The sequence below is a fragment of the Vulpes vulpes genome, chromosome 2 (genome assembly GCF_048418805.1).
Source record: "Vulpes vulpes isolate BD-2025 chromosome 2, VulVul3, whole genome shotgun sequence".
NCBI lineage: Eukaryota > Metazoa > Chordata > Mammalia > Carnivora > Canidae > Vulpes > Vulpes vulpes.
In genome coordinates, this window is record NC_132781.1 from 37,652,713 (window position 1) to 37,663,969 (window position 11,257).

Genomic DNA, 11,257 nt, shown 5'->3' on the forward strand with positions numbered 1-11,257 from the left:
CCCCAGGCTGTTCCATCCGTGAGGCATCTCGGTATCTCAAGGTGGGCTCCTCCAGGAACCTGAGGCAGTAAGCACATCAACAAACACACCACATGTGGTCTGCAATTGCAGAAAACAAGCTGCTGACGTAAGCAGCCGCTGTTCCGTGTGGTAAAGGCGAGAAGCTTAGGGGGAGGCTGAGCTGCAGCCATCCAGCCAGAATGTGGTTGAAACTATAAAACAGTTGTCACAGTCAGTGCCCCCTGACCTGGTGAAATGCACAGGAGGTGCACAGGGAGGGAGGGGAGGCACAGGAGAGAAGGACACAGAAAAAAGAAACCAGACCAAAAGGAAGGAAGGGCAAGGTGTATCAGGAGTCTTGGATAGGGGTTTGAATCCTGCCTCTGGCTGGGTGATTCCTTGGTGTTGCCGCACCTCCAGACCCTCCAATCGCACTGCCCCCTGTCGAAGTGCCTACCCCAGGCTGGGCCCCATGGATACAGGGGCCAGAGAGCAGCTAGCCGGCTCTCCTTAGTGAGAAATACTTCTATTTGTAAACAAGGACAGAGGAGGGATGCAGCTAGGGAGCAGCTCTCCAATTTGCAGATGGGGGAAAAAAAAATCAAGGCTCCTCAGGAGGAAAGGACTTTGCCTCAGGCTTCTCTTGGGGCCCAGACTGGGATTCCTAGAGAATAGAGGGATTTTCCCTGCTTTGGACATTTTTTTTAAAGCAGCCAGAAAAAACAGAGCTGCTCCCCACATGATCGTGAGGGGAACTCCAGGTCTAAGCAAACTTTTGGAACCTAGGGGGAATGAGGTTTCCATTTCTTTGCTTGTCTTTGGTTTCCCAATGTCACAGTGTGAGGCTGGGCAGGCAGCCAGCTGATCTCAGGGAAAGAGGGAGTAAAAGAGGAAAAGGAAGAGTGGGCCAGGACAAGGCTGGGAAGAGTGCCTAGCTCTGGCGAGGAATGTGCTCACATCCAGGAGGAATTGGGGCTGATGACAGCCAGCCCTGTGGACTCAAGAGGCCTGTCAATGAGCCTGCTGGGTCTGGGAACCTTACACATGCAAAATTACAAGTGTCTGTATAGGCCTCCAGGGGGTTGTGGAAAGTGTTCATAACGGCTCTTGCCAGATTCATAAGGGCTCCATTGCCCAAAACAGGTTGGAAGCAATTTCTCACTTCACAGATGAAACTGAGGCCCAGAGAAGGTAAACAATCTGCTCGAGGTCATCACTGACAAGTAATAGAGCTGTGTGCAAACTTAGAGTTTGATGCTAAAGATGGTGTAAGAAGTTATTCAGACCAAACCAGCATGAATAAACCAGCATGAATTTAGCATCTATCACATCAAGATTTTGGTGGAAAGTAAGGAGAGAATACAAAAAACTAGAAAAGAAAAACTGTAAGACATTGTTTCTTTGTCCAGGGAGTTAAGACAAAACCAGTGCAGAGGTAGCTCACAATAAGGGAGGATGCTTCTACATGTTAGTGTCCAGTTCTCTGCACACCATACACACATACATATGCATGCGCACATGCATGTGTGCTCCAGAAGGCAGGTGGGTTGCTGCCATGGCATTCATAGCTCCTATAACAGTGCCTGGCTCACAGCAATTCACAGGAACAATTTGCTGGTGAATAAAGACTGAGTGGGTGTAGATCAAACACACTGGCTGGAGGTGGGGGAAGGGCAGAGAGGGCTTCATGAAGTTTGTACCTCACCTGACAGTCTCCTAAGCACGTCCACAATCACTCTCCTTGATCCTCTCAACCACCAGTGCGTGGGTCACACAGACAGGTATCCCTCATTTTCAGGGACATAAAATGCTGGGTGAACCACAGAATATACTGATTCCGTGAGTCTGGACTAGATTTTGCCCAGGAGGTAGTGAGGGATAATAATGGAATTACCATTAGGGTCTTCCCTGTCTCGGTTCCTATAATCCACTGGAACCACCAAAAGGGACAAAACCTACTCCTGATGTACCTCTTGCCTATTCCTGCTCAGCAACACCACCATCCTACCTACTCCCCATTCCCACTACCACTTACATACACACACACACACACACACACACACACACACACACACACTTACAGCAAAAAACGTTCACCAGGATTTAAGGATGAGGATCATGTTGGTCCATCTCACTTCTTACTTCAGCTAGTGCCCCAACTCAGCATATTTGGTATCCAGGAAAATACTTTGCTTTCTTCCTCAAAGAGGGAAACTGAGATCAAATAAAGGAAACAGAAATAGAGCTCACATGGAAAAACTGAACATTAGCAGAAGTTTCAGGATTTCTCTAGAAACAATGCAGTGTGCTAGAAAGTCTATGAACCCAGACAGACAGGTTCAATGTCAAGTTCTATCACTTTAGGCTATGCAATCTTAAGCAAGCCACTTAACCTATGTTTCAATGGACCCATCTGCCTAAAAACACTTTGTGATAAAGCTCACTAATCCATATTAACCAGGAATATAATCTAGACTGCTGAAAAGCCTAAAATATGGAATATCCCTAAAGGGACTGCCATTATAATAATGTGTTAATAATAGCTAATGTGTCAGGCTCCCGGCATGGAGCCTGCTTCTCCCTCTGCCTGTGTCTCTGCCTCTCTCTCTCTCTCTCTCTCTCTATGTCTATCATAAATAAATAAATCTTTCAAAAAAATAGCTAATACTATTAAGTACTTAACATGTGTTAATTGTACTAAGAGCTTTTTTGTTTTTAAAGATTTTATTTATTTATTTATTTATTCACAGAGAGAGAGAGAGAGAGAGGCAGAGACACAGGCAGAGGGAGAAGCAGGCTCTGTGCAGGGAGCCCAACGTGGGACTCAATCCCGGGACTCCAGGATCACGCCCTGGACTGAAGGCGGTGCTAAACCACTGAGCCACCAGGCTGCCCTGTACTAAGAGCTTTATAAGCATGAATACATTTATAGAAACTTAATTGTGTCAAGTGCTGTGGGAAGGATCATTAGTATTATCCCTGATATATAGATGAGGAAACTGAAGCCAGAGAGATTAAGTATCTGGCCAAAGACTAACGGTCTAATAAATGGGAAAAACACCAAAGCTCCTGCTCATGGCCACCAGGCTACATGGTCTCCTACATGTTTGGTAACTAAGGGGACTGTGTGAAAAGAACAATTATAAGCAGACCATTTTTGTGTGGATAGATGAATGTTTCTTTTTTTTTTTTTTTTTTTTTTTTGATGAATGTTTCAAAAGTGCTTGCCATGTGTTCCTTTGAATGAGATGGCCATGTTTTTCAAAATTCTGTTTCATTGTAAAAGGAGGGGAGGATAAGCTTCCTATGATAGGCTTAGAACAGCAGCAGTAACTGTTCACTGACTGACTAACGTGACTCAGTGGAAAGGGCTTGAGCACCTCAGTTCAATCACACTAATCAGCCATGTGACTTTGAAGACTTCATGACCTCTTCTGTGAAACGAGTAACCACCCTGCCTCGGACTCACTGTGAGAAACGAGACAAGGTCTTCCCATTCTGGGTAATTCAGTCACCCTCAGTCACCAAGTTATGTATGCCACAAGAGTTAGCAAGAAAACGTTCTTGGTAGAAGGTTATATTTTTTAAGGTACATTTTTAGAAAAGTTGTTTGCTTTTATCACTGTTGATAGTGACATCTGATAATTCAAATAGTGGCATCTGATGATTCAGATGTCAACCTCAGCCCAGCACAGGCCAAGTTATCACTATTCTGAATTATCCAAATAGGAATTTATGAAGATTTACTGAACTCAAGTCTTTGGAATGGAGTAAGGACCTTGTCTCTAATCAAGACCACTGCATGTGTTCAGTTCAAGGATGTCCCCAACTATGAACATTTTCATGGTAAGGAGTACTGAGTGGACAGGGGACTGAAGCAGGAACCAGGGCACCTAGGTTCTGATCCCATCATTTGCTGTGTGTTCTTAGCAAATCATTCCTACTCTCTGGACCTTAGTTTCCTCCTCTGCAATTGAAGAACATGGAAGAAATGATCCCTGGCATCCTCTGCAACCTTCAAATTCTTTAACTTTTGTACTCAAGAAGACCTTAGAGGGTAGCCTGGGTGGCTCCGCAGTTTGGCGCCACCTTCAGCCCAGGGCATGATCCTAGAGACCCAGGATCAAGTCCCACATAGGGCTCCCTTGCATGGAGCCTGCTTCTCCCTCTGCCTGTGTCTCTGCCTCTCCCTTTCTCTCTCTCTCTCTCTCTCTCTCTCTCTCTCATTCTGTTTCTCATGGATAAATAAATAAAATCTTTAAAAAAGAAGAAAGGAAGAAGAAGAAGAAGAAGAAGAAGAAGAAGAAGAAGAAGAAGAAGAAGAAGAAGAAGAAAGAAGAAAGAAGAAAGAAGAAAGAAGAAAGAAGAAGAAGAAAAAGAAGAAGAAGAAGAAGACCTTAGAAATGAGATGGGATCCCAGCAGTTACTGAATTTCTTCCTCTGTAAAATGGGAAAAATGAGAAGAATAGTAAATGAGTTGACATCTATAAAACCTTTAGAATAGTGCCTGGCCCCACAGGGTGAGTGTTCTCACCTTCTTTGGAGGCTATATATGTCAGAGAACCCTCCTCTTCCCAAACACCTTTCCATGTATGAGAGGGAAAATACGGATCTGTAATGCATGAGCAAGAAGAACTTTGAAAGCAACCAAATAAACACCTAGTAATTTCTAATCCATCCTAACTGCCCCCCACTATCCCCAGGGAAGCTGCATGCTGACCTCTGATGAGGACCCCTGCCCTAAAAGCAGCTGAAGATGCCAGCAGAGGGAGAGGTTTTCCACCACCAGTGCCAATATTAGTTCTTCTGGAGGGCAAAGAGGAACTGATGAGCTCACTCTGGATCAGAGGCAGTGAGAAGGAGAGAGAGAATGAGACTCAAATTTCCGGAGGCTATTTCAGTTTTCTTTTCCATTTTGTGCAATTTCACTTATGAAATTGTGAAAAGCCAAGCAATATGTGGCTGCTGTTTTGGAAACTCCCCTTGGGGGGGCACCCCCTCTACTGGCCTGACTCTATAAAGGGCCAGCCTGAGCTGCAGAAGATCCCTTCAGAGGATCCTGAAACAGCAGGTGGCTCTCCATCAGCAGGTACCATGAAGGTCTCCGCAGCTACCTTTGCAGTCCTCCTCGCTACTGCTACCTTCTGTGCTCCTGCCTCTGCCTCCCCATGTAAGTCAGGTCCTGATCACTGCAGCCTGGGGCCAGACACTCACACTGGCCCAGACTTTGTCCTCCTTTCAACTGCAGCATTTAGGCTTCTTGAACCCGATGCTTTATATTCCTATATATATATTCCTATATATTGCTTTACCCAGATGTCCAGCTGTCCAGCTGTCCCTGAGAGATCTTTAAGCCACTCCATGGCAGGGACCCTCTGCTTAACTTTTCTGTCTTCAAGATCTATACCAAGCCCTTCAGGTGCTGAGCGCGGACTGATGCTGGGGATATTAGCAGGCAGAGGCAGCTTGAACTGACCTCAAAACCCTATCACCAGGAGGGTTTCTCAGAGACTTCTAAGCTTGGGATAGTCATATTCTCCCTGTTTCATAGATAGAAAAAGTGGGCCCTGAGAGAGGATTTTTTTTATTTTAATTTTTTTAAGATTTATTTGAGAGAGAATAGAGGGGAGGAGTTGAGGGAGAAAGAAAGAGAGAAACTCCAGCAGACTCTCACTGAGCAAGGAGCACTGATGCAGGGCTTGATCCCACCACCCTGAGATCATGACCTGAGCTGAAATCAAGAGTGGGATGCTTAACCAACTGTGCCACCCAGAGGATTTTTTTAAAACCTAGTATGGACCATGTATTATGCTGACTGCTCTGCATGTACCATGTCATTTAATACTTGCCATGACTGAGTGGCTGAGCTTGACTGAAAGACGGAGAAACAGAGGCTCAGGGGAGTTAAGTAACTTGCCTGAGGTCACATAGCTAGGAAATAGGGAAACTGGTGTTCAAACTCAGTACTGTCTGGCTCCTAAACACTCCTACTTTACTGGGAAGTGGCAACTGACACCTTCCAGGGTCATCCTGAATTAACTGACCAATAGAAAGCTCTCCTTCCCTGTTTGGAGGCCTTCTTACCATGCCTCAGCCAGAGACTCCCAGGACACAATACACATCTTCAGGCCCCTCTTAGCGGTTGAGGCTGAGCCATAAAGACTGAATTTTGGAAGCCTCCCCCCAACCCACCGTAGGTCTCAAAGAAACTAAGTTCTGAATCCACTGAGGATCACAAGAGGGCAAGAATAAGGGCAAAGAGCCCAGACAAGCCAGGAGGAAGCCCATGATATCCATAGAACAAAAGGCAGAGGATTAGGGTGTAGAGGGAAGGATACATGCAAGGCTCAAGGATTAGATAGAAGATTATGGAGATCTTCTCCATCCTCTGTTGGAATCACCCACTCTGCTACTGTGTATCCACAGCCAAGTGACTTTACCTCTCGGAGCCTCAGTTTCAGCCAAAGAAGGGTAACAGTCTATCCAAGATAATGTACCCAGCACAACACCCCATGTATAATGGCAATGAGTACAGGAGTCTACTGCTTTCTCCTCCTAGATGCCTCAGACACCACACCCTGCTGCTTTGCCTACATTTCCGGCCGACTACCCTTCACCCACATCCAGGAGTATTTCTACACCAGCAGCAAGTGCTCCATGCCAGCAGTCGTGTGAGTCCCAGTCCTGTGGACCCTCTAGGGGGGGCAGGGGGGATGAGGAAGGGACACCTTTTGTTCCAGAGCCAGTCCCCCACAGGAGCCCTCTAAGAGCCTGCCCTATCCACTCCCACCCATCTTCTAGCTGCTCAAATAGCCAGAGTTCCTCCATCTGTAGCTTCAGATCCCCCCCACAACCTTTGTGTAGAAGGATTAGGCAGGGGTTCCTGGGGGATCCTTCCCCACTCTGATGGAGTGGGTCAGGTCTCTGATCTTTATGGGTGTACCTACAATGTCCCTGCATGGAGACAAGATCGACATAGCCATCTCTCTCGAACTAAGAATCCCATGTTCTCCCATATGCCACACCCAATCAAATCTACCTGCAACCTCAGAGGATCTAAGAAGGAGCAGTCAGAGGTCAGAGAGCCCTAGTTACAGTCAAATGTACTTTAAAAAAAAAATTATCAACTGGTGAAGAAATAATGACATGAGATTCTCCTTTAAATATGCAAACTAACACCTGAAAAATTAACAGTCCTCACTACCTAGAAGTGTGTATCAAATGCCTTACATGGGTTATCTCCAAATTTCATCACAACAACCCTGACAGGTATGTGTAATTCTCTACATGTTTCAGATAATGAATCTGAAACCTAGAGGTTTGGAGACTTGCCCAAAGTTGCACAGTAAGTGAAGGATACAGCCTGTCTTTAGAGTCTCCTCTTTCTACTACCGACAGCCCAACAGTGACAGTTGCTTAAGAAGTTTAAGATAATAGAGACTTAAAGAATGAAAAGGGGGTAATCGTGAAGTTTCCTCTATAAAGTGAAGTTTTTTTAATCCAAAAATTCCTGTGACACTTGCAAAGCCATATGCATTCAAGAATTGCCTTTTTTTCTGGTGAATCCTTCAAAGTGTCGTGGTAATATCTAGCACTACTAATTTTATCTCTGAAAACATATTTTTCAAAAGAAAAAAACAATCCTTCTTTGAGCACCTGTTATGGGCAGGTGGAGATGAAAAATACACTATCCCCGCCCTCATGGGACTCACAGTCTAATACAAGGCAGTGAGATACAGAATGATTAGAGCAGTCCTGTGTAAAAAAACAGTACAGAAGGGCAGCCCCCATGGCTCAGCGGTTTAGCGCCGCCTGCAGCCTGGGGTGTGATCCCAGAGACCAGGGATGGAGTCCCACATCAGGCTCCCTGCATGGAGCCTGCTTCTCCCTCTGCCTGTGTCTCTGCCTCTCTCTCTCTCTCTCTCTGTGTGTGTCTATGAATAAATTAAATCTTTTTAAAAATAAAAAATAAAAACAGAAGGAGGGAGGGAGCACATTCAGCCCCGGGGGTTAGTGGATGTTTGCTACAAAAGGTGCTTGAGAAAAGCCTGAGGGACAAGGTATGTTAGGCAGACTGAGTGTCGCCTGGACGCTCTTTTGGTTGATGCAGCATCCCTGTGTAGAAAAGCAGTGGTGGGCACTTGAGCATCAGCACAAGGACTCAAAAGTGTTAGAGCAAGTGAAGTGAATGGGCACAGAGAAAGCCTAGAGAGCCAGGCCCAGTGAAGTGGCTGTTATGGTTACCCATGTGAGTAGTATTAAGGCTAAACAGGACCTGCAGGAAAGTAGAGGGTTGGAAACTGTCACGTATGGAGTCGGCAAGTCCTGGCAGGTGAGGGGAGGTCAGGAGCAAGGACAAGAAGGGAGCTAAGTGACCTTGAGGTTTCTAGCCAGAGGGCTAAGTGACCCTGAGGCTGGAGAAGTGTGGCACTCCCCGAAGTCTCAAGGAAAAACTGTTTAAAGAGGATAAAGCTAAGATGCCAGCACGACAACCCTGTGGCAATGTCCAGCAGGAGTTGGTAGCCAGGAAACAGTGTTGGGCATAGAGATAAGACATTCTTTTGTAGGAGGAAAGAGTCTCCTGAGAAGAGAGTAGCAATCTTTAGCAGAGTCTTGGTAAGCGCTGGCTCGAGTGCTCAGCAAGTCAGGCTTCATTAGAATCCCAGCTCTGCCAGTTGGGCAGTTGCAGGAGCCTGGACCCATGAGTTAACGTCTCTGAGCCTCCATTTCTTCAGCTGCAAAGTGGAGTGAAATAGAAGTACTTGCCTCACTGGGTCAAAGGGAGAAGAATGAGATGAAAAACAAAACTGGAATAGGTCCTGGCACACAGTTGGTACCTGATAAGTGTTCACTTCTCCTCCTCCTTCTCCAAAGGTAATATTATATACATAGAAGTGACAAAATTTGATGAGTGCAATTCATTCATGACCTCATGCTATAAACATGCATTAAGCCCCCTCAGTGTGCCACACCTAGGGCCAGAAACTAGGGAGAAAAACACAGAAAGGGGCAGCAATTCTGAGAAACACCTGCACTCAAGGGGCAGGTGGAAGTGGTTGCTCCGGAAAGAACAAGCAGAAAGGGAGAGGCAGAAGGGAAGTCAGGCAAGGAGGGGGTCCCCAAAATGGGGGCAGAGAGAGAAGCTTAGCCAGGGAGGTTGTTCCCCAGTCTCACATTCTTCAGGAGGAAATAGAGGCCTGAGAAACCCTCACCCCAGATATTCGTTTCCTGCCCTTTTGATTTCCTGGCCACAGACGGAAGGGGCCGAGAAGAGAGGATAACAAGTCTGTAGGATTTCCTGTCTGACGTGGCTGAACCAGGGCAGGGTCATTGTCTGAAGTTCCCTTATTACCCCAAATAAACAAACACTAGGAGGCATGAGAGCCCAGAATATTCCATCTGCTCCCTTTCTCTCTTCTGCACATTGGAATAAAAGAGAGAGTGTCAAGTGGCTCTGAGTCTCAGAAAAGGGGAAGCAGCTTCCTCAAGAGCAAACACTATCCAGCATAGAACCCAAAAAGAAACCAAGAAATCCTCATCCTCGCCAGACGACCTAAGCTTCACTTTGAAAATATCTGAGCTCACAAGGTGCAGAAAAACATCCTAAAGAAGCCCAAAGGAGAAAGGTCCAAGTAGACAGGGCTGGCCCAAAAGTAAGATGTGAACTGCGGGCACTGCTCTCCAGTCCAGTTTCCCCCAGATGGAATCAGTCTCCCAGCCAACAGGTGAGGTAGGCAGCTGGACTAAGCCTGTGCCCCGCAGGCTTTTATACATCCAATGCATGCCATCAACTCCTGTAGAGATAAGGCCCTTCCCTCCCAGTGGCCTCCACATTCTAGCTGGTTAATTGGTGGAAGTGCTTTGACACCGGGAGTACCTCAGGGCTTTCACCCTCTCTGAGCATGGATGTCCAGTACCAGGACCTTTGGGGTCATCTTGCTCTGATCCCTCCTAAAGAAGAGGTCCCATAACATTCCAATGACAAACCACATGCGGTGTTTTCCAAAACTCCACAATTCCATCTCATTTGAGTCTCACAACAACAGTGCACAATAGGAAGTATTTTTATTTGTATTATAGAGGTAAACAAATAGATTCAGAGGCCCTAGGTGACTTGCCAAGGTGAATCCACTAATAAGTGATGAAATCAAGACTCGGGGTCATGTCCTTCTATCATTCACCCACACACACATAGATGTGGTTCGTTTGTTGAGTGTCTACCCTTTGCCAGGCACTGTGTTATCTGAAGGCAAATCGCATGTTTGTTGTACCACTTTTTCTCTTTCACCTACTCAACCATAACTCAGTTCCTAGAAGACCCCTCTTTTTTTCTGCATCTTGGCACTTGTTACCAGGTCTAAAACCGGAAGTGCTGAGAAAAAACCAGTGATTGACCAGCTCTATCCTAGACTCCTGAGCTCCATATGCCCTTAGCTCTCCAGGTTGCATACATATTTCTGTGGGGGTTAATATGCACACAGATCTGCTTCTGGCTTGGAGCCCTATGATTCAACAGAAGAGGAAATATCTTTCCTTAAAAGCTACAAATCCAACTTTGTTGGCTCCAAGCCAACAGCTCCAAGAATCCTCCACTCCAGTATCATCATCATCAACATCCCCTTGTGCCTCAGTTCACCTCATCTCCAAAAATGGTCCAGGTGCTGACCAGATCTCATCCTGTCCTCTTCTTCCACAGCTTTGTCACCCGAAAACACCGCCAGGTGTGTGCCAACCCACAGAAGAAATGGGTGCGGGAGTACATCAACTCTTTGGAGATGAGTTAGGATGTAGGGCATCTGGAACCTGAACTCATGCAAACTTTCCTACTGCTTCTTGCTCTTGTCCTATGCAGCTTGGGAGACCCTCACCAACCCCTACCCCCAACCCTTCCTGGGAGGGCACAGACGCCACCACCCAGTAGCAGTTATAAAAGTAGTAGCAGTTATAAATAAAAGCCTCCTCCATCTAAAGTTTGCAAGAGCTCCAGAGGCTCTGCTTTGTGCACAGAAGGTCTCTAGGCTCTTGAGTTTCAGGCCTCTCAGCTTGACCCCAGCTCTGCAGTCAGGAAGGAGATCAACAAGCCTCCAGAGACGAAGATGGGAAGAAGACTGGGCTCCTTTGGCAATGTCCCGTGGCCACAGCTATCCTCTCAGCCCCTCACTGGGAAGGGCTGACTGGTAAATGTGAGAAAACAGCTTTCCATTAAAATTCTCGCTGCAGTCACCAAGCTGGCTCCTGGTTTGATTTTCTCCTCAAG

General features: G+C 46.4%; 1 protein-coding gene across 1 annotated transcript; it reads left to right on the forward strand.

The window, feature by feature from the left end:
* The first annotated feature begins 5,035 nt into the window (after positions 1–5,035).
* CCL5 (C-C motif chemokine ligand 5) lies at positions 5,036–11,227 on the forward strand. The gene is made up of 3 exons (XM_025996259.2): positions 5,036–5,170; positions 6,560–6,671; positions 10,697–11,227. Exons 1-3 carry the CDS (start codon positions 5,095–5,097, stop codon positions 10,782–10,784), a joined length of 276 nt encoding a protein of 91 aa, XP_025852044.1. The 5' UTR covers positions 5,036–5,094; the 3' UTR covers positions 10,785–11,227.
* Positions 11,228–11,257: the final 30 nt, after the last annotated feature.